At 40.8% G+C, this 23622-nt stretch overlaps 3 protein-coding genes across 3 annotated transcripts; all 3 read right to left on the bottom strand.

Moving 5' to 3' along the window:
* Positions 1–133: 133 nt before the first annotated feature.
* LOC144212398 (smoothelin-like protein 2) lies at positions 134–5349 on the bottom strand. The gene is made up of 12 exons (XM_077740231.1): positions 4554–5349; positions 2621–2678; positions 2396–2539; positions 2190–2321; positions 1714–1836; positions 1516–1644; positions 1381–1443; positions 1218–1275; positions 1026–1148; positions 821–935; positions 604–755; positions 134–458 (listed from the first exon to the last, which is right to left on the bottom strand). The coding sequence occupies exons 1-12, from the start codon at positions 4962–4964 to the stop codon at positions 332–334; spliced, it is 1635 nt and encodes a 544-aa protein (XP_077596357.1). The 5' UTR covers positions 4965–5349; the 3' UTR covers positions 134–331.
* A 335-nt stretch (positions 5350–5684) lies between these two features.
* tlcd3a (TLC domain containing 3A) lies at positions 5685–16572 on the bottom strand. Its single transcript, XM_077740244.1, has 5 exons — positions 16143–16572; positions 13565–13651; positions 12026–12245; positions 10314–10409; positions 5685–9751 (listed from the first exon to the last, which is right to left on the bottom strand). The coding sequence occupies exons 1-5, from the start codon at positions 16265–16267 to the stop codon at positions 9467–9469; spliced, it is 813 nt and encodes a 270-aa protein (XP_077596370.1). The 5' UTR covers positions 16268–16572; the 3' UTR covers positions 5685–9466.
* Positions 16573–17811: 1239 nt separating this feature from the next.
* On the bottom strand, positions 17812–22455 carry LOC144212400 (ubiquitin carboxyl-terminal hydrolase 2-like). Its single transcript, XM_077740242.1, has 11 exons — positions 22138–22455; positions 21060–21107; positions 20854–20977; positions 19958–20069; positions 19759–19869; positions 19473–19537; positions 19292–19395; positions 19141–19221; positions 18875–19061; positions 18663–18783; positions 17812–18311 (listed from the first exon to the last, which is right to left on the bottom strand). Exons 1-11 carry the CDS (start codon positions 22291–22293, stop codon positions 18221–18223), a joined length of 1200 nt encoding a protein of 399 aa, XP_077596368.1. The 5' UTR covers positions 22294–22455; the 3' UTR covers positions 17812–18220.
* Between the last annotated feature and the right edge of the window lie 1167 nt (positions 22456–23622).

The following is a 23622-nucleotide window of genomic DNA, read 5'->3' as shown; positions in this document are numbered from 1 at the left end:
GAGAAACACACAAGTTATAAATCGATGATACACACGTGTCAATCCAACAAAATGAGCATTCATTTCTATGGGCTTTAGGTATCATGCCTAGAAGGGGGCCTATAATGGGTAAAATAAGGATTTGCAATAAAAAAACATTACAAAAATGTTTTATTTAGACCCCTATAGCTGAATCTCATGCTATTCATGAGTATGTGCCACTCAGTTTGCACATCCACACCAGCAGCTGTGACAAATGAAAATTGTTAAATAACAGGGATGAACAAAATCCCTTTCGTATCAACCGCAACAGCAATAGAAACACGTCACAACTTCTCTGATACAGAGTTAGTTACTCAAACGTCTTCAGGTGGTTGTACAGGGATTGGACATAGGTGAACACGCACATGGGGTCTGGTTTATCGCCCATCTCCAGCATGTCTTCCACTTCGATCAGACGGAGACAGTCAGCCTGCGTTCTGACACGGGAGGAGAATCATTGGTCAACTTTCAGTAGCATTGACAATGACAGACGTCCAATCATGTGGGTCTCTGGACCAGTCATGTCTTTTTTTTTCAGAAGATATGGATTTGATTAAAAATAAGTCAAGTTTTTTAACTTACTCAGCTGTAGTGAAAGCTAGTTGAAGGTTCTGCTTGCGGTTGGCAGGGTTTAGCGTGTTGTAGTCAAACTCCAGTGGGAAGAAGGAATGGACCAGAGCGCAGAAGGCCATGCCGTCACTCCAACACGAGGAGAAGTTCTGGATGTCGATATTCTGCAGGATGAACGCTTTGTATTTGAATCTATCTTATAGCTAAAGTAATGGCGAAATGGTTGTACCTGGTAGCCAATGGTTTTGGAGCGGCACCACTCCAGGAGAATCTGTTTTATCCCACTTGCACTGGAAACGCCAAAGCTTTGGGAGCGCTTCAATTTGGGTTTGGAGTCCTTGGGTCTGTTGAATAAAAATGCACATGGTAGTCTGAAAACTGCTCTTGTCATAGATGTGTGTATAGCCAGTTATAATATGAGTTAATGGACCAACTTTATGGGCTCAGAGTTCATCCTCTCAAAAAGGGCACGTTTGGCCTGAGCGCCACCAGCGCGAGGAAGCGTGTTAGACTTGGTCATATCTTGTTTCAAATCCACTGCAGTGGAGCTTCCTTTCCTTGGAAAGCAAAAATAATCATGGCACTGATTTGAGATGAAAACGTCATCATGGCAACTGTTGACTTACTTATCAAAAGCAGGCGACAAAGTGGGTTTGATGATTGACTTGGCTGGAAGTAATTTCTCTGCAGAGGAATTCACATGAAGTGAATAGACATCCAATCACTTTGAATCTTAACATGGTTTTTAATATAAGAGCTATGTTTTTTTGACAATTTCCACACTTTTACCTGTTGGTTGAGGAAAGCTGACACTTCTCTTTAGATCCGGGCTCAGTGTTTTGACAACCGGACCTGCATTGACATACCACGTTACTTTAACATATACATGAAAGTCCAAGTATTTCAAGACTGGTACCTACGTACCTCTCTTAAAGGGGTACTCCCCGGCTTTAACAGACGATTCATGAAGTGCTGGTGGAGCAATGGTTGTTGACTCTGTGTTATTTTTGACCGAGATTGAGAGAGACGATTGCTGCATGACCTCGCTGACATCTAATCATAAAGACCCGTGTCAGAATGAAAAAGCAACAACAACAAAAAAGACTAGTGTCAAGGACTCACCGCGCCGAAATGGGTATTCTCCTGGTTTTACAATGTGGCCTTCTGGCAAAGTTGCAGTTGTGAGGGGACGATGCGGAAAAGTAGCCAGGGATGGAGAACCCGATGGATCCTGGGACGCAAAATCTGTCCATTCAGGAAAATAAATATGTATATTAGTCAGTATGCATTTAAATCTCCTACAAATGTTGTATCAACTAATCAAAGTCTAGATATTCATTTCTCCTAACTTGGTCTTGTTTTAGGACCACCTTGACCCTTAAAATACTTGATCGAAACTCCTTTCAGGTGTTTAAGGGTCACATTATTAAAAAAAATAATAGCATTATCATAATAACACTATAAAAAAAACAGTTTTGAAATGAAGCTAATAAATGTATAGCGAGAGTATGTGTACTGTTATTACAGGCATCTAGCCCCATTAATGGCATCCAACGAGTTCAACGAGTGCAGCGTGTGCAATTGCTGTGTAAACATACTTATTTTGGGATGGCATTCCCCAGATGGATCCTGCAGTTTGTGCACCGACTGAGCAGGTTTAACTGCAACTTCTGGATTGACTTTGGAGGTCATAGCACTGATCGGAAAATGCGGTTGGGGTTCGTCAGCATCTGGATAAAAAAATATTTACATCTTTATGATTTAGATATTATTAGTTGGTCATCACACAAATATTTCAACTTGCCTTTAAAGGACTTTAATGTGGTTTCTACAGTGGCTTTAGCCACGGGAGCCGCGACGTGGGCGACGATTTGAACATCCGAGCTGACTCTTGTCATGGCGGTGATGGGCAGATGATGCTCACCATGAATGCCAAAGCCATCCTGGACTGAATGTCGATAAATAGATATTTAATTGACAGGTTGCTTGGTAAATGTGGCAGAACGAAAATCATTAAAATAGCATTTACCTTGCTTCCGGTTCTGTTGTTCCACTGAGCCAATCAGCTTCTCTGTCTGGGCCTCTCCCTATTGGGGAAAAGTACACAATATTAAATTATGGTTAAAACGGTCCTATGTAACTTTTTCCAATGCCAGTGGAAAAATTATTCTTCCTCTGGCCAAGATGCACCTCCCATCCAATGAAGTTATTACTAGTAATTGACCTCTGATCCATTTTCACAGCTAAGGAAGGGATGATCATGATCAATAACACAACTGTTTGCCTTATGTGATGCAACCAGGGCAGCTGTCGTGCCCGTCTATTTGTGTTTGGGCCTTAGCAACGCAAAACTACAACTCTTGTTGACTGTTTACGTTGACTGTCATCATGGTAGATGACATTTTAAGCCCGGGTCGGCTAAAATAAACGGAAGGATGACGACAGCTGTCTAGCCCACCGAGCATCCCACGATGGTTGATGCCAGGTTTTTGCATGCACTGCCAAAACCTCCCAGTTCAAAGAGATAGAACACATAACAATAGGTTCCCACTACCACAACAGTTTATTCCAGTTTGTCGTGATATCGATGCCAATCTGTATATCGCCCTAAATCATTGCCTTTATGAGCAATCTCCAATGGCACATGCACTTTTGCCTCCCAGACGGTTGGCAAGGGCTCTGAACCCCAATCTGTCAACTCGCTACTAGGTTGGGAGATTATCACTGTGGTGATCAGTCACAGTAGGATATCACCATTTGACTCCATCTGACACCAGTAATGCCTAGCGAGCGCAGTCCATTTCTGTGAACTCGCTGCAGCCACATCAACAAAAGCATCCGCCCTATTTTGATTCGTTTTCGGTCACATGTGATCCGGATTTAATCCATTATCAATAACCACCGGTCAATGTGATGACTACAAAAGACACTGAAGTCAATATACTAGAGATTCAAAAGAAGAGGCAAAGGAAAATTCATTTACTTTTTGTAGTTTTTTTTTATGGCCAAGTGTGTTACAGGGATACCATTTGGGAAAATGATTAAAGGGTTAAAATGTATTCTAAGATTATTGAAGTTACCACTTAAGACCCTTTGTAGAGCAAGTGGCATTTTTTGTAATATATCTAACAAAATTAAAATAAGCAATATATTATTGAAAATTACTCATCCATTCCTTTTCTGAGTCGCTTATCTTCACACGGATCACGGGGGTGCTGGACCCAAACCCAGCCAACACCCTGATTGGGTTGTCAGACAATTGCAGGTTAAAATAATAATTAAATTCAAATAATTAACACGGAAGCAAAAAAAGCAATATTTATGCACGAAATCTTAAATCATTCTTTCAGCATCTCATCAATAATCTAGAATTCCCCCCAGCGATTATATCCTCACACTTGCTCCCTTCCCCGACGGGCCTTTCCGCTGGAGGCCTGCGATTTATTGATGCCACCAAAAGGTCGTGGTTATTTTTGTCTCCACGCTTCACAGTCCAGAGCAGTCTTGTTGGCCCTGGCATGTGCTCCGTATCAGTTTCCCACATATTCTCTGTCTATGAGTATGACTGCAATAGTTTTAAGGCAGCAATTGATATGCCATCGTTAAGGAGCTTTTAAAGTCCCCGGCGCACGGGTCTTCCACTTGACTTTCGTCACATAGCGAAAAATAAATCTCTCCCTTGGCTGAGTTACTTGCTCTATAAAAGAGTTAAGACCAAATAGACCATTTACACATTATCACCATGTCTTTTGTTTTCTAAAAGCCTGCTTTTATAGGCACAAAGCAATTGCCCGAAAGAAGCCAAAAAAAAAACTGATATAAACAGACCAACAGGTCATATTGCCTACCAATTTTTGGATACTTGCTATGGCTGAAAACCTTCTGCTGTGTTCCAATTTCCAATCTGGAGTTATTTCAGGTCAAAGAGAGAAAAAAAAAAGTGATTACCTTTGAACACTTACATTAAAATCCTTTGCTTTCCATGATTGTCCAGATCTGGAAGTAGTTAGACCTGCCTGGCCCCTCTGGTTCTTGGACTGGATCTCCGTCAGCCCATTGTCCACACTCCATTCCTTCCTCTCTACCCTGGAACTGGTAGCGAAGGACCTCCTGTCCATCTGCACCCCGGCCAGGGACTCCACCAAGCGGCTGAGGGCCTCCAGTTTAGCACGGAGCTGCAGATTCTCCTCCTGCAACTTAGCCACGGCCTCAGCCAGTGGCCCGCTGGAAGCGCTCATGTCGCCAATACGCTTCTCAATACGTTGCTTGAAAGCGCTAACGTCCACATGGACCTCCCTCACAGCCGCCTGTAAGGTGGCGTTAAATTCCACCACGGCCTTCCTTACCACTCTCTCCTCGGTACCTTCATCCATGGCGGTCTTGTCGCACAATGTCGGCCTCCAGAAATTACAAGTCCTGTCCTGTACGTTTTTTTTTTCCCTGTTACCAATGAGAACACTCAACAGAAGGCACCGGTGTCCATATCAACAATCCAGTAAAAAGCACTTGGAAAGGATCAGGAGGGTTCCTTGCCAGGTCTTCATTAAAGTCTCATCAAGGGTCTTGGACTTCTCTCAGCATTCGCCTTCTAACTCTGTTGGTCTAAATGGAAAATGCACAGAAATACATGAGGGTCTCGCAGGGAGCAGGGTCACACCATCGGATCAAGTTTGCAAATGGGGGTCGGCATCTAACGGACTTTCCGAAGGGATCCGGTTCTGGTTCCATCCTTTTCCACTGGAGGCTCTGTGTTGGCGAGCGACAGCTTTGCCTATGTATTTTGGGACATAAAAGGGGTGGGGTGGGGGGTTAGGAGGGGCTTGTAATAGTTGTGTGGGGGGGTCATCTTGGTTACAAGTGATTATAGACACTTTATGACAATAGTTTTTAGAGTGGAGTAGTTGTTATACTTACAAAAGTGGTTTGGTTATCAATACTTGGCAGGATCTTGTCAACTCTTTCAGAGCCAATGACAACAATAGCCATGCAATCGTGTATGTACTTCTACCTGGGAGGGTCGGCAGCAAATGAAAACTTCCCATTTCAAATGGATTGAAAGGTAAGAGTTAGATGACAATCTGACACAGACCAGATTTTAAAAGACTATCAAAGCAAGTTTATTGATTTTGATTTTAAAGGGGTGCGCAAGGTGTAATCTTCTCTCACATGTATTTTTTTCTTCCTTCATATTTTTGCCATAAAACAACCCAGTCGCTAGATGTAACAAACTAGAAAAACAAGGTCCAAGCCATCAAAGTCTGATATTCACCCGTGAAAATTGAAACAAACATTGGAATGCTATCAAAAATAGAGTAAGGTGTGATGGCAGGTGTTATTAAATGGTGGTGCGTTGAAAGAACCCGAGAAGCAAAATGTTAAATCTTCAAAAGCTATCGGGGGGTCCAAACAAGACAAATAGGAGCACATAATAACAAATGTAAATGTACATTGATATATTGACTTTTTTTTTTCATCAATTAAAATAAACACCAGAAGCATCGCTACAAATGCTCAAATTTTAAATTAAATGAGAATAAATAAAGCGGGATCAAAAAAAGCACTAAAATAAAAGCAAATAGAAAAATCGGCATATATTTAATCAAATGGTTTCAAAGTGATTGCCCATTTCATTCGTAATACAGGATATGCTGGTGAAGGTAAAAGAGCCAGACCCTGCAAAACACCACCTGCCAATCTAATTCTTTTTCTCAAGGCAACAGAAAACAAAGTAACTTCTTTCTCCGGTGAAATTAAAATCCTTCCCATGTCATCATATACAGCTCAAATCATTGTGCGTTTTTTTTTCTCTCACTTTAACACTTTTATACTTACATTAAATCATACCAAAAGAAAACAGTGCATCATGAAAATAAACAAAACTGCAGATGAGCGTTTTCTCAGTGTAATTTCTGCAAAATGCACTTTCAAGGGCAGTTATTACCCTCATTTTGTGAATTATCATCATGAGAAAAATGAAAATGAAAAAAAAAACCTTCATTAAATGAGAACTTGAACGCAACAACATCTCCATGTGTATCTGGTCCTCGCTAAAACGACAAAGTGCTCATTGTTAATAGCAAACAGTCGCATTTGCCATTTCATCCTTGATCATATTGAAGAAAATTGCAAAAAAAAAAATAACTTATTTAAATTAAGACATTAGAGCTTGCTATATGAGATGGTCATTGAGAAAAGCCAAGTGCTGGAAAATAAAAAAAATCCCCCAAAACATGTCAAATTAGTGGCTTGATTTAGCAATTTTAACCATAGTATTGATTTTAAATTTTTACAAAAAGCTAATTTTAGTGTTATAGCTGCCCTAAAGCCAAGTGACATCATTTTTTTCTGTTCATTTGGACAAAAATAACATCTAAGAGTATTAATGAGCATTATCAATATTGATGCCTGCCCCCCGCAAATGAGCGAATGAAATAAAAAAAATAAGAATTGATGCTTTCAGATATGGGTAGCACCCATTTTTCGAGGTTTACTGATATATATTAAGACACAAAAACCTAGTTATAAATGATAATGTTGTTCTTCATATTACTAACGCTTCTGTGATATAACTAAAGTGCCTGACAGTCTTTGGTTTGCCAACCAGTAAAAAGATTATTCGAATATTACGATATAAGGAAGAAGTACAAGATAGTGTGTCGATACTTTAGAATCTGTGTGGTTATCACAGTGCAAAAATACATACTGTCAACTTCCTAATTAAGTTATCTTCATCATAACCTGAGCAAATAGGATATATTTAAGACAAGTGAAATGACACTATAAAGTTGGGAAGCTTTTCACAAATAAGAGTTGGGATTTAAGGTCAGTGATTGAAAGAATTAGCAGAAATATATCTACAGATGACGTGTTAAGAAATGTTTGAAGGCCTTTCAAAAGGTTGGATTAATACTGCAGGGTAGGAGCGAGATTAAAATATCAATTTGCTATTTTATTGGTATATTAATGCCAAGGAACTTTAGAAGGAAAAGAAAAATAAAGAAATCAAATGAGTTGACACCCTCTTGTGGTGTTTATCGACAGTGCAATTATATTCCCACTGGGGCTCCTTCAGTCAGTATATATAGCATGTATGATATAATATATATATACAACTATGTGTAGCACAAGATTGATTATTGAATCTGCAAAGGTTTCTCTCTGTCTTTCTGGCCTTATTAAGTCAAAGTAAATTAAGATCCTAAATTTCAAATAAAGGCGTTATGCAAAAAATGTCAACGTTGGGAACAAAAATGAGGGAAACAAAGTATGGGCAGCATTAAAAAAATGAGCAAAGCAGTGAAAATGTAATATCCACTTAGCAAGGTTAATCCCAATATTAATCCAAATGAAGAGCCGGATGTGTTAGATAAATTAAAAATCGTAACACTACCGTGCACTATTTCTCAATGTGTATTTAAGGGATGAAATAAACCCAATTCGACATTTGTGTAATAACTGACCAATCCAGCTAGGGTTAAATGAAGCAATATTTAAATGCAAAATTAAACTTGTTACACCTAATAAAGTTGGGCTACTTGACGGCCTTCTGCACAATCACCAGCCAATTCTGTGTTTATTCATAAATGCATTCTCTCTCAAAATTCTATCAGGAATAGAATGTGATAAATGGGCATAGATTCTCAAAGAGAAAAAAAAATGCAAAAAAATATATACCGAAGAGGGTCTGGTAAACATGCTGCATTTTTGCATAGATTTTTTTTTTTTAAACGGGGAAATAAAATGAAAAACAGCAAATCTAGCATGTTAATGCATGCCTATCGTGTTTGTTGTCTATAAAGCTTTACAGTCTATGACTTTATGTGACAGGATCGAGTGTAGCATTCGTCTAAAAATATAAACTGAAATGAAAAAAAATGCTATGATTAGCCGTAACTACAAGTGTCTTTTACGCGTCTATTCCACATAGTAACAGAATGCCTTTAACGTGGAAACGGGGATATTGCTCCGTCACGGTTGTGATTGTACTTGGATGGCTTCCTCCCCCATAATTCCACAACAATACGGGAAGGGAGACAAAAGAGGCGAAAAACAACTTTTGCAGGCAGTGTAAAAAGGCTACCGGGAAGAAAAAAAAACCCACCTCTTTTTATGTCAAGTTAAAAGGTTACGATATATTTGTGATGATGCAACAAAAACCTGAACGTGTATGAATTCCACAAAGCCTCCCCAAGAGCTGATGCTAACGCTTGCTCATTTTATTGCTTATCTCTGAGGCACCATCTGAGTGTCGTGTGAAATGTTTACATATTATATATAGATATATATATATATATTAGCTTTCCGGTGAATTATTTACGTTGCTATCAACCTTGACGTACAATCTATGTTTCACAGAATCACCTTGTATACAGCACTAGCTGCTAAAAGCTTCCTCTACAGTGACTACCACCTGCCTGGTATGGGTCCCAGACAATTTCTTCATTTCAGGTGCAGTAACCCGTTAAACCCAAATGTCAAATGATAAAAAAAGGTGTGTGTGTTAGATTACAAAATAAACAAATAAGCACTCTGGGTTTTTTTAGGACAGCCAATTGAACATGGAACGAACAACTGGAAACATGGCTTCTTGCTAAACAAAACGAGTCGGGGTAAATATGCCAACTTAGCCGCCTCTCTTGCAAAACACCAAAAATAAATACCTGTCTTGGGGGTTGATCGCTCACACCTTAACGGACCTGCAAAATCATCAGTAGTAGTTTCTGGGGAAAGGTCCGCTGTTAGCAGCAGATTCCAAACTGGAAGGGTGAAATTGTGCATTAAACGCCGGCCGACGGTCCTCCTGGACTACAGCAACATGGTGGGTGGAGAGGTACAGTAGTTACGTTAAATGGGTGACTACCGCGACCAGGAGAAATCATTGATCCTTGGCCGGCGGCGAGGGCGGTCGCCGACTGCGCCGGTATAGGCGGTAGCCTTTTCGGCACAGCAGGACAAACCAGTAGACCTGGGGCGCCAGGATGCAAGAGTTCCCCAGGTTGGCGGCCAGCGAAAGGTTGAAGGGCACGGCGTAGAGCGGGATGCCGTAGTGACGCCCGTAAGCCCAGTACATGTAGGGGAAGAGGGCGATGCGACACATGAAGAAGGTGAGCAACACCATGCTGCCGTTGCATTTGTGCAGCCAACCATCCTGCAGGCCCAGCTGGTGAACAAAACAACAGATTCCTATGTTATTTCCACTTCATCATAGAACCGTATTGAATAGCGACGCAATCAATGTTCCCTCTAAGCTGCGCGAGTGTGCAATTGTGCACTACTCTCGTCTTCTCTGTGCAGCAGCAATCGTATGGCGCGCAGTAAATAAAATCAATTTTTTTTTTTTTTACCCCTTTCCCCATGATGGCGCCGTTTACGTGGCAGCCAGTGGCAGTAGCTCTGTCCACTCTTTTGGTTTTCGTGTTTTGCAGCAAGTTTTACATTAAAAAATAGAGGGGACATTGACATGAGCGAGCAATGATGATGGGAATTGGATGCAAATTTAGCTGTGTCCACTAAATGAACAGTAGATGCCAGCAAAGATCAAGATACTGGTTTGCTTGAGTTGAACTGAGGTCTCTATTAGCCAGTGGTGAGAATTCTGTAAATAACAGCCCAGTTCCTCGTGATATAATGAGTTGAAAATGTCAAGGCATAATACTCTAACTCTTTAGTGAGGCTGTGAAAATACACAAGATGTTCCAAGTGGCGTTCCGGTGCAGTCTCACCTGAATCAGTATCTTCCCTAGGGAGACGAAAGGCGTGCTGAGCTCAGTGAGAAACAAGCAGCCAATGAAGAAATCGCCCTTGTCCTTCCGGAAGAACTGAGGAATGGAAAGAAAAGTAGAAGGGGAGGGAGGGGGTGAGAAAGTGCAAATCCAGATGAAGCAAAACAAACAAGAGCTTGGTGGAAAATAAACACAGCTGGCAGAGTCGAGGACAAACTCTGGTAAGGAAGGTATGACTTGATCTATTTCAATAATTGAGTCTGGACTGAAATGTTTAGAGTACACTAAGTATAAAACTTACACATAAGATCGCCCCCAATAGGATTCCGGAATATGTTCGATTGAATCGTTTAACAAGACTTCCAGGCAGAGAAATCTCATCCCCATTAGGATTGTTTCGTTTCTAATAACGGTAGTACTACTTTGAAGATTTATGACCTTTCTCAACCCATTAGGATGCAACCCTTGCTTGGTACATATCTTGTATTAAAAATTAAAATCTCAGCTCAATTAAAATGACAAAACAACAGTCTTGAATAATAATTCCAGTACGAGTTGATCATGTTCACATCTTAGGTAATGAATGAGGCTTGTCAAATATTGAGCAGAACTTTTAGAGACACCACCCAACAACAGATGAGGTAGATACGGAGACCCGGGACAAAAAGCTCCGTTAGGTAGGCCAGCTCGTTGGCCAATGATGAATAAAGGATGAGCTGACTCTGCCATCTGCCTCTGAAAAGGCTGTCGGCAACTAAACACCGCGACTACCTGGCCGGACCATCTCTTAAGTCATAAGTAGCCAAACCCCCAAAGACAACAAAAAAATATATAAAACGCATACGCCGCCCTTAATTATGCCCTTATTTGCCATCGGCCTCGCAGAAGTAAAGGATATGTGCAGATTGACGCTCGCCATCTGTCCGTTAAGTTCTCATACATGCTTGTTAACCTCTTTGCTAAGCGGATGCATGACATGGCTTAATCCTTAAAGTGAGACTAAAACACCTATTTTTCTAGTTCTCCTTATTAGGGTATCCTCTATGCATGGTTGATTGGTAAATCCCTTGGTCACATGATTTAGATTGTCTGTGAAGAGCCTGATTCGAATTGATTTGGGAGTTTTTTTTCCAATTCAATTTCTAGGCAGCAGGAAGGAAATACCGTTATAGTACTTTTTACCAGCTTTAATGGGTGAGACAGACAGTCGGGTGATGAGTTAAGAGAGTAGGACTGCAGCTTCAACTAAATTATGTAGCGTAATATGATCTGGTATTGTTTCCCAGTCAAACAAACAGCGGCGTTTCTATCGACCTGATGGTTGCCTACCCCAAAAGAGTCGATGCTCACTTAATTGTTGCAATCAAGTGTTGTTTTCCTGAGCTCCCATTCTTTTTCACTAACCGCATTCAGACTTTTCAATGGCTTCACTTTTCCTCTTCACAATCGCCTTCCGGTCCATTTTCACTGCAACCATCTCCGGGGGCTTATAGTCATGGGGCGCTGTTATAGTTATCGTTATTGCACCCGTCTCCAGGGTCTTACCTTCGTCGTGTTGTTTTGCCATTAATATTTATAAGTGGATCGTTTTGATTATTTCCCCCTTTTTCCACTCATACCGTACATAAAAAAAAAAAATCCTGCAGGTGGACTGTTTTCCTAAACATATCGGAGCGGAGGGGTTAAACACAACATTTGGAATGGTCGCTTACCAAAGTGACTGGCAACAAGACGGTGAGCAGGGCGATGTGATGCAACACCAGGAGAAACTCCCGCCGGACGAAGGAGTTGACCGTCCCTAGGGAGTGGCGTTGATACTCCTTGTGCCCTTTGACCCGAAAGCGATGGTAGTGGCTGAGGTACATGGCCAGGAGATCGTACGTCATGTAGGGAACGCCAAACCAGATGACAAAGTGGGTGGCCAGCCAGTGCCTGAAAAAAAAAAAAAAGTTCTGAGCTACAATAAATAGTGATAGAATACAACGAGTATATGCCTGACATAAAAAAGGAAAACCAGTGACCCTCCCTCTACTATTTTATGCACATTTCATTAAAAAACAGTTGGCACCTTGTGTAGGTCAACAGCAAAATGTGTTCATTTTAAGACTTGTATCCACTTAAAGATTAGTGTTGTTTGGCGGTTAAGTTCACATTTCACAAGGGGTTCGAGTGTACTTTCTGGTGTCCTTGCCATGGCATTATAGGCGACCGGAAATAAGCGTGGCATGATAAATACCTCAGACGACCTAATGAGCGCTGATTAGAACGATGGTTTAATTATGTGGACAGAGCACAGGAAAGCGGCCGCTAAGGGTTTTTAGCAGCGAAGGTCATTGGGTGAGGATTAAGTGGGCATTCAGGCACAACAAACAGCATGCTTCAGAAACAGACTGCCGCCATATGACTCACTCTAATCATTGGGCTAAGTGCCTTCGAAAAATTGGAGTGGAATCTTTCTCCCAAAAATCCCAACTCTTGCTACTGTCTCAAGTGACGGAAGGATAATGGCGCGGTCGCCTTGATGTAGCTGAAATCGAGAAACTCGATCGTGGGTAGTACACCTTAGTTACCAAAATAGGTCGGTTCAACGGCAGTGTTGATTAGGGTCCGATTTCTCAATGGTAGCTTGATTACGAAACTAAAGCTACATGCCTGATTGGGTTTTATACTTCTTAACCAATATCTTAAAACTAAATGAATCTTATTATCATTATTTTTTTCCACAATCTTGCCTTTGATGTTTATTTCTAGTCCCAATTTTTTTCTCTCGAGGTCGGCGCTATGTGGAGCAAAGTGTTACACCGAAGGCCGGAGGCAGCGACAGATTGTGATAGGGTATTAAGAGTATTCGTGGGTCTGACTGCCGAGCATGTGTCTGATAAGCCCCCCGGGGCCTCGGGCACGTCACGGGACGGCAGAACTGAGCAGCGTTGTGAAGGAATTAAGCCCACAGGGAAGGGGAGGGGCCTGTGGAGATTAGAAACCTCAAACTGGGACTGCCCGGGTCTGGCCGCTGACTCAGTAGGATTACGAGGCTAGCATTATCTTACATTCACCTACACACACATACACAAAAAAGAAGGGCAGGACAACTTGCCTCCTCACTTGTCAACAAAAGGGAGTGGAATTCACTTTGTGAGCACACAAACTATTATCTCATTGGCTGTCATTGACGACAATAGATGTCCAACCCAGTCCAAGTGGGAGGTTATGCTTCCAAAAAACTCATGATCATTTAGTGAACTACTAACCTGTCATCGATGACATTGCCCCTGCACGACAACACCACCACAGCTCCCGCGGTGGTTGCCATGACAGCATGGAGGGAGGACACCACCCTAAGAGGGGGAAAAACAACAAACCCAATAATAAGTCAAAAGTAGAAATAATAATAATCAGTGATATTTAATTAAAGAGCACCAAAAAAACCCAAATATTTTAGACCATTCTCAATTAAATCAGAGGATTAATTGCAACAACTCCAAATGCCTGGCTTTAAATGGAATCTCAGTAAGTCAAAGGGCCAGTGTTCTGTTAAATAACTGCAGTACTTAAGTACTTTGAAAAACTATGGCGGCATGGGGAAACAATGGGTTCCTTTTTTGTCGTGTGGCCGAGAGGTGAAACCCTCGTCAATTTACACTAATTTAAACTGGACTGTCGCCAAGGCGACCACATGATGGTTGTACTACTAGAAAAATAAAAATCAAGCCTCATCCGGGACAGCCAAACTGATTGAAATACAAACTTACCTCATCTAAAAAGCCCATTTGTATCCCTTTAACCTCCAACCCAAATGGCAACAGGCATTTCCAAAGTTGTCACAAGATCCCCATTTTTTACACAGTTTATTCATTGTGTGTCTGCCAGTGACCCCCCCCCCCCCCCCCACAACCCCCCAACTTTTCTCCCCCGGTGCTGTTGACAAGCCGTTGGCATAACCAGAGTGGCAGGAGTGGAGGGGAACAAGAAAAGGGGGCGAGAATTCCTCGCCGCCTGATCTCGCAGTTTTGCTCGACTCTACGTTGGACTCGCGGCGTTTGTGCGCAGCGGGCCGCTTGTTCTTTCACGTGCCGTCAAACTCACAACGTCTGACAGCGGCGAGCATACGCGAGCAAAGGGGAAGAAAAAAAAAACGGAATCGAGTCAAATGCAGCTCACTGACCTCTTTAACATTTCATGCATGGATTATTACTTTTTTTTAGTTTTCACCCTTAAAGGGCAATGAGTTAGTGTAGCAGGGTAAAAAAAACTACTATAATTTAGCTTGAATTAATCGGATTGGACGTCTACTAGTGATGAACTCACGTGAATTCAATGAAAGGAGTCGCATGATTGGACGCCATTCATCGCCTCTGCTGGGCAAAGAGCTAAAATGCTAGTGCTATGTTTACATAAGGCCAAGGAGACCATGTTTTGCTATTACACAAGAACTATGCATTGCTGAGTCCTTGAAGTTATCAAAACGTTGAGGCTATCAGTTGAATTCACAGCAGGAGTTCAGGGCAAGGTGACGTGGGTTAACGTTTATCAGGGCTCCAGAGGGGGGCCTGCTTATTGGCTCGGGGTGCTGGCCAAGTTATTTAGTCTTCTTTTGTTTCCACGTCTGAGAAAACAAGCAGCGTTACAAGGCCGCCGGCACCGACACTTTTCCCATCAGATGAGCATTAGTGGAAATAGGGAAGCATTATTCGGGGAGGAGGAAGAGGAGGAGGAAGAGGGCACGTCTAACTCAGCTGCAAGTCAACCCAGGCTCGGCTTGCCTTGGCCTGCGAGTGGATTAAAGCAGGGTGGCAGTGAACCAATGAGCACTGAGGCGCACTTGTGTGCACCATGAGAGGCTGTCATTCAAGCATTATTGGTTAAAGTACTGACCGTGACAGAATTACTTTTTAATTGCATACATCAAGCAGCACATTAAACTACATGCAAACCATTTACGCATTCACTTCAATGACCACTTCTATTGTAAATGTTTCTTACTGACAACCAAGTCAAAAAGAACTGCTATTTAATGAAAATATTAAGATCACCATTTAATTTTTTGGAGGCGGGGGTATAACGAGATTTATATACTAGCAGAATAAATGAATGACCTTTTTTTTCTATTTAATTTGCAATCGGGTCAGGTTGACCTATGATGACATAACAGCAATGTTGTAAAGTCCAATTAAGCCCATCCAAAATGTGATCATCAAAACTGAAGAGTACTATTTCTATTTTAACTGTTTTCTAATGAATAAATTATATTATTTATTAATTATATTGAGGCTTGTAAAGAAATGCCCAATAATGTGGCCTCCTATCATCCCTCTGCTGTGGGTTTTTATGGCTAAATGTCTAATCAATATGAACCAGGAGGTATGGCAGCAAATGAACCTTCATTTATGTGCTGCAGCCAATGAGGTAATATGAAAAAAAAACATTTTTCCCCACAAATCGTAAACGTTGCCCCTTTTCACATATGGTTGCTAATCTATCTCACTGGGGACCATAATAATAAGAATAGGTAGAGAAAATGTATGAGAATTTGACCCTGACATGCACCCGCGGGCCACAGTTTGCTTACCCCTACTTTGAACGTAGGCATCGACACCGTTACACAAAAATATATTTCTCTTCTTATTGTAAGAATTATTTTAGGCTACGCGTGGGCAGATTTAAATGCCAACGTTAATGAATCGCCCCGTAAAAAAAACAAGGGAGGAAAATCAAGCTAGCTAGGACGGTGATCGCGGGTTACTTACCCCACTGAACACGTTCCCTAAAAAGCGCAATGAATCAAACGGGTAAAAAGATCATATAATGCATGCATATTATTCCTCTTACCTTTCGCTAACGAGCACCACGTCGGCATCACTCCAATGGTTGAATACTCTGGGCAGGATCTTTCGAAAGGCGAAGAACAAGCCGGGGAAAACTACGGCGCCACAAGCTAGCACTTGAAACATCATGGGCTGCGTTTATAAATGGAAATTAAACACTCCCCACCTCCCTTTTGTGGCTGCCGCTTTCAAAAATAAAAATAAAATAAAACAAAATGACCCCGATTCGACGACGACCTCCTGATTCGTCGACGCTTCACACCAAATGCCGCTGGATCATTGTGCCGTGTGGCCCGAACCTCTGGTGCCGGTGGAGAGTGTTCGCCGTGTTCACAGTCCACCACCATCCGGGACGGGGCTCCTCTACTCGGTTATCAGAAACCAGCAGCAGCACCAGCAAGACTGTCAAGTTAAAGGATGGAAATACATGACGCTTCCACAAGAGGACTATCAAAATAAGAGTCACGCGTCAGAATCAAAGCATTTGTTTTCGTTCCGGTTCCCACAGCCAAATATTGGAAGGGATTACTAGTCAAAAATGCAAAAATCTGTGCACATATCCACCAAAATCTCTATGCACGGTGTCTGATTTTTAGCTGTTTAATAACGGTTGCAGGTTATGCCCTATACATGCAATTAGATCTAATGCAAAGACATTTCTTGTTAACCCTGATCAGGGGCAAGTGACTATTTTTGGTCATTACAAACAAAACAAAAACGCATCCCCATAAAGACCTGATGTCACAATGCCACATTGAGTCACTGAGACCTCAATAGTAATATGTTGATGTTACAACGTAGCCCTTACGTCAACCATCATGAACAGTATTATTTTTCAAATATTTTTTGTATAATAAATTCAGAAAATACGGATGCTGTATGTACTTTGTCATCTACATCTGCATTTCCACAAATTGCCACAAGACGGTGCAAACTGCACACAAAGTCCTCTTGCAAGATTTATGGAGAATTCAGCATTACATTGAAATATATCAAAAACATGTAGCACCTTAAAATGTTCAGAAAACAAAATGTTCCACCTAACTAATTTCATATTGTTTGTCAGGGTTATATCCATGGTACTAATAGCATCTACACTATATTACCTTGGTTAACATTTGTTTAAAGTTGGCCCTTGACAATAAGTACAATTCATTTTTTCCCCCTCATTCAGTTGCAACTTCATCCTTAACATAGTTTGATTCATAAAAAATCCATTGAGATACCTGCAACTGCAACTTTACTGTCCTAGCTGGCTTCCTAGAGCAGATGGTTGCGAGGTAGGGGGTGTGCTTTTTCCGTCCCGTGGCGGGCCCTCACTCACCCAATGGCCTCCATTTGCACAAGAATAACACCTATTTAAGAATGGGTACATTCAGAAATAAGCATCACTGGATGCATACCAGGACATGACAGTTAGTTTTACAATAAATGAGAGCACAATGAATATTAGCATGTCCACTTACCAATTAACACAGTTAACACTGTATTGTTCGCTCGCTGCTTGAAGTTCTGTCATTTTTAATCACTAGAGAGTATATTGACTCAATCTCAATGTGTCATCAGGTCACAATGACCCGTGTGGACAAACATGGCATGACTAATGAAACCATTCCCAATATATGTCAATATACAACCCTATAATAAAGTTTGGAAAAAATATACATGCCCAGTTATATTCACCAAAACTTTGTTTTATGAAAAACAAAAATCCCAAACACACACACATGCGCACACACACAGCATCTTATTTCCCATCTTGATGTTTTGCAGTCAAAGTTTTGTGCAAAAATAAAGTATTATTAGTCCATAGTTTGTTGCGGATGGTTTTGCAAAAGTACTAAAAAGTTACCTTACCTCGTGAATGAATAGATTAAAACACGGGAATCATGTCTGAGACATATTTTTGTGTGTGTAACCTCTCCAGATGAGGATGTGTCCCATGTTTAAAGTGCATAATAAAAAGGAAAATCCTCATCATGGTCTATGGATTCCAGTTCATCATTCCATGACCTGTTTGTCAGTCTGAGCCAGCGGGTGGAACTCTCACTGGGTCTCAAGTTGGGTTGCACAGTTGACAGTTTAAAGGTGAAACGTCTGAGTTTTGGCCAGCTCGTAGAAAAGGATGTAGGCATTGCTGCTGCGCACTTGACTGGAGGACATGTGGCTCACCCTAGCGCACACACATAAAACACAATCATTAAATCTGATAAGATGGCACTAACAAGCCAACCTAAATGAGACTCCTTTTTAGGTCAAGTAGCTATTTTTGCTCATTAAAATATACCCGTAGGCTACCTTATCTTGGAATTTGCACTAACTGTCCGTGTCATAAAGAGTCTTGGTATACTTTAGCTAGGTATTACAATATGTACACATCTATGTTATATTTGTTAGGGTTACACAGTTGAACCGGAGCTATGCCAGGATTTTATTGCACTAGGTCAGTTGCCATTGGGTCAAAACCTGGTTGAACGTCAATGGTAGCAAAGGATATTTTTTTTCTTCTCTAAGAATGACCAACCTGGAGTCATTGAAGTTGTACCACTCGCCAACGGTGGCGTTTTTGCAGTAAGCTGTGTAATGGCCGCCTAGTGTGTTGCCCCAGTGGTTGGAAACGGCGTAGAGGTGATACAGGGCGCGGTCTGCAAGGGGTTAGATAAACCAGGGATGAGAAAAACAAACAATCAGAAAAAAACGAGTAAGATTTACCCGGAGGTTGCAGAAAAAACGTACCGCCGCCCTCTGAGGCAAACTCCTTCAGGTCCAGCTCTTTGAGGGGAAAGTCAACGTACGTGGACAGCTTGCTGGCTCGAACGTTGGAGTCGGAGAAACGCTTGAGATGAAGCACCAGGATTTGTGGGAACTTCTGAACGCTGAACCGTTTGGTGCATTTCTGCCTTATTTTGCATCTTTCGCAAGTCTGCCCAGAATAGAAAACCCAAGCCAAGAGATGAAATCAAGAGGTATCCGTGAAAAAAACGACGTGTTTGACGTCTTACCGGCCTCTCGTCTCCGTCCAACACGTCCTCCTTGGTGAAGAGTCTCAAGCAATCTTTGAGACTCACCTCGCCGGAGGTTTTCTGTGGCGAGAAGGTGAAATGTCAAAACATGACGGTCAATTTGGAGATATTTAGGGCGGGCAATTCTTACCGGGGCAATTGGGATGGACAGATCCCAGAAGGGTTCAAAGACGGTGGAGCGGAAGCCGCATACTGTGCAGGTCAGCGAGCTTTTCAGCTGCCCGACAAACAAATCTACGACAGACACATCATATGATATTTCATTTATACACGTAGTGGTTTTCAGGGGAACTGATTGTGAGGTTACGCACCCACGACTTTGCTGTCTTCTCGCTCTAAATACATCTTCCACATTCGTTTGGATTTGTCGTCGTCACTACAAAAAAGAAGATTTTAAAGTCAATACTTAGATGACAAAAGGTGGCAAAATAAAAAAAAACAAGACAAGAAGAAAATGCTGAGGCACAGGAGGCCCCTTTTTGGAAAGAAGTCACAGAATGTTCAAAAATGCACTCGTAAAATTCCGTCCCGGCTTTATGGTCATTTAGTGACTTATTGAGAGCAGAGGTGGTCCACGTCTATGACGCGCAGACTTACGAGAGTTGGTCAAAGTCCTCCAAGGACGGCCCGGGGCGCGTGGTGGCTTTATTCACCTCCATGTGGAGGGCGTCCAGCAGGAAACGCAGAAATTCCTGAGCGTCCTGCTGACTGGAGAGGACAGTCAAGAGGTCAAAAGTGGCCTCGAGTTCATCTCGAGACACAACGATTGCAAAGAAAACATAGGCATAGGGCTTACTTGCATCCGGCAAATTTAGCAGCACAAATCTGGACCTGGTTCCGGAAATTAGAAGGGACAAAGCTCTCGTTGTTGACCGATGTCCACAAGCTCTGAATTAGTTTGGCAAACTCTGAGGAAATAAAACAGACTTTCTGAAATATATATTTTGGAGTTGGCAATTGTATCTTATGTTAACATAACTCCACAAAAGACATTTGTCAACCAAATCCTTTCCTACAGTTGTTGTCAAAGGCAATCTAATCTACTCCAAGTCAAAAAAACAAATGTGACCTACTGTACGTGCGCGTCATAAAAAAAGTGACTCAACGTCCTTATACAACAAACTAGTATGTTTTATGCTGGCTTGACATTACACGGCAAGGAGATAAAAGGCAAGGATTGCAGTCTATCTTATCTTAGTGGGCTCTGCAGGAAACAAGAGTCTAAGTTCACCGATAATGTTGGGATGTTTTTTAGTGATAGCTGGATGACATTGGACCCAGCCGTGACCCATGGCGGTTTCTTTAACTGGAGAACAAAGTGCATAGAAATTAACATACTAACCCTTCATAATGCACTTGTTGGCTGCCATTGACAACTAATAGATGAGAATTTACAGTCAATATTTCAAGTATAAATGAAAAAATATATATATTGCAAAAGGTGGCCAACAATTTCACAGTAAATGTTTTAATATTTTTTGCATAAGCAGTGTATTTATGTTTTATGTATTGTTAATTGTCATTTTAAGGCACATTTTATTCCATTCAGTTTTTATGTATTGTAATTGTCATTTTAAGGCACATTTTATTCCAAAATTCTTTTATAGTCTTCCCTTCGTGAGGCTCTGGGGCCGCAATTTGCCCACGTGCCGCAGTTTGCTAACCATGCTACACCGGATTAAAGATTCGTACCTTCCACAAGAGCTGAATTGGTTTTGTTGTGTACTTGGAGGTCTGTTTGATTGAGCTCCTTAAGGCAGTAGTCCCTCAACTCGGGAGTGTTGCTCAAACACTGAAGAATGGAGTTCATGAAACACTGATGGGAAGAAAAAGAAAACGGGATTAATCTACGGAGGTTAGGCAGCGAGCCATGTCCACGCCACGATTGGGACACGTACCGTGTTGCCCAGGTTCTTCAATCCCACCAGGCCTTGTGGACTCTGCTTCTGCTCGCGGAGAAAGAGAGTGCATTCAGTTCATAGTTGTTTGCATGGGATTGTGTCATCAAGGTGAATGCAAGTATGGTCAAAACAAGCATTCACTTTGGGACCACACAACTATTCATATTAAAAATCAATTGAAAAACATAAATACATTAAAATGACAATTATTTGGAGATCATGATGCACCCACATTATTTTGCTTTGCACTCAATAGTCGCAAAATTCTGCTATTTGGAAGTTGTTTGGCGTGACCGAGGTAAATGTTGTTGGTCAAGCCGTCTGACTGATTCATGCGTGGTCGAATTTGAGCAAAAAGGAACATGCTGATCCCTCAACGGGACGGCCGTGACGTCACCCAAAACACGGGCTAAGGGACATGACGTGGGGTCGAATTGCAATTTGCTGTGGGTTGGGGCCAACTTGCTTTGAGAAACTGCACAAACTGTTTACTTTTGTGCTGGTCTTGTTGTTATAGTTGAGCAGCTGCTTTCACTCTTGCAGATGATAAGATTAAGGAGATTATAAGGTTCTGTTATGAGGAGATGTTTTCTACTTGTTTCTGTCAACATAAGGACACCTTGTTCTACTTCTTCATTCACTATACTAGTCTACAAAAAAATGTATTAAATAAATGAGAAAGAAGGATTGGCCAAAAGGGATTTTGGGTCTGGGAAACCCGATAAATGGAATTTATTACACCAAAGTTCTGTCAAATTTGGAGGAATGCGGAACGGTGCTCTGAAAGGAAAGACTGATATGTGATCTGGATTTTTTGGATCAGGTAAATTTGACCAAAAAAAAGTCTATAACAAACAAAAAATATATAATTTTACCATCTTTATCACCCATTTTTTTTATAATGGAACACTAAATTCTTGTACAATATTTTCACTGCAGAAAAAAACTTCATTTGTAACATCTTATTTCACCATTTGTTTCACTAAAGTTGATTCACATTGAAGTTATATAATGATACCATAAAACCATGTATGGAAAAATAAATAAGACTTCATAATGCTGACAAAATAGTTACCTTGGCTTGGTTGATGATGAGTCCCATGAAGGCAGACACCAGCTTGGACCGGGACAAGGATGAAGACATACGCCGCACGTCTGACTTGGCCGGGGGGAGAGCGGCGGCCGGCTCCTCAGTCTCCGTCAATGTGTATGAGTATCGCTGGGTAGGCATGATGGACGTCACTTAGGGGGCTTAAGAGGGGAAGCGAGGTAAAGTCTGGAGATTTGAAAAAGCCGTATAGAAGGTGGTTCTAGTATGAAGAGCACCCCCAACCTTCAGGAGAGAACACAGCAAAGAGAAAGCGATGAGAGTCGCTTTTACTGCAGACGTGAACGCCTCCTTTTCTCCCTCCCAGCCAACCAATGTTGCCTTCATGAATCGGAGGAGGAGGAAAAAAAAGCATTAAATTGGAATGTATTAACAATAAATACTGTATAGTTTGTGATCATGGATTTATAAAAACATGAACATTATCAATCTGAAAATGATTTATTTTCATTTGACTATGACTTTATTAACAAAATATAAATACATACTTACCTGGTAAATACAGGGCTGTATTCTTGTAGTTTTCCATTTTATCATAACTCTGTACTATAAACAACAAAACTAATATCTCCAAATGTATTTTGTTGATTTGGAGATACAAAAATCAACAAAATTCAAATTAAATTTCTTCAATTGAATTTTTGTTGCACAGCAATATTTTTGCAAGATAAATATTATGGTATCCATACATATCAGCATGAGTCATAAATGAAAGAACCATAAATATCAAGAGAAACACTTACATAACAGCGTGCAATAAATTGACTGTCATAACAACACAGATTACATTTCTTGCTTAGTATTTTTTTTCCTTTGGTGAAAAACAATGCATATTTCACATGCCTTTTGACAAAAAAGTAAAAAAAATCAAGTACTCACCCTTTAAAGATGCCAGCATTCAACTTACTGGCTGCCATTGACAGCAATAGACGTTCTTTCAGTGCTTGTAGAAAATAAACAAATCCATCCCTCCAAGTTTGTATAGATTAGAAGTCTACTAGGAACAAACCTATTTAAATATATATATATATGTATATATATATATGTATATATATATATATATATATATATATATATATATATATATATATATATATATATATATATATATATATATATATATATATATATATATATATATATATATATATATATATATATATATATATATATATATATATATATATATATATATATATATATATTTTTTTTTTAAATGGCAATAATACTTTCATTCATTATTAACAGAAATATGAGTATCACAAATAAACAAGCATAATGTTTTGGGGAGAAAAGAGACTGAATGTTAAAAGAAAGAAATACTATGCAGAAAAATGTGTAACATTGTGTCCTCAGATGAAATTACATATTTTTCACTAAGTGGCAAAAGAATGCAAAGCCAGCCAGAGACTTTCCTCAAACACACGCGGTAAAGTTATGTAACTAACAATA

Source organism: Stigmatopora nigra, chromosome 19 (genome assembly GCF_051989575.1).
Source record: "Stigmatopora nigra isolate UIUO_SnigA chromosome 19, RoL_Snig_1.1, whole genome shotgun sequence".
In the NCBI taxonomy this organism is placed as follows: domain Eukaryota; kingdom Metazoa; phylum Chordata; class Actinopteri; order Syngnathiformes; family Syngnathidae; genus Stigmatopora; species Stigmatopora nigra.
Note: the sequence above shows the minus strand (reverse complement) of the source record. Positions and strands in the feature narration are given on the sequence as shown.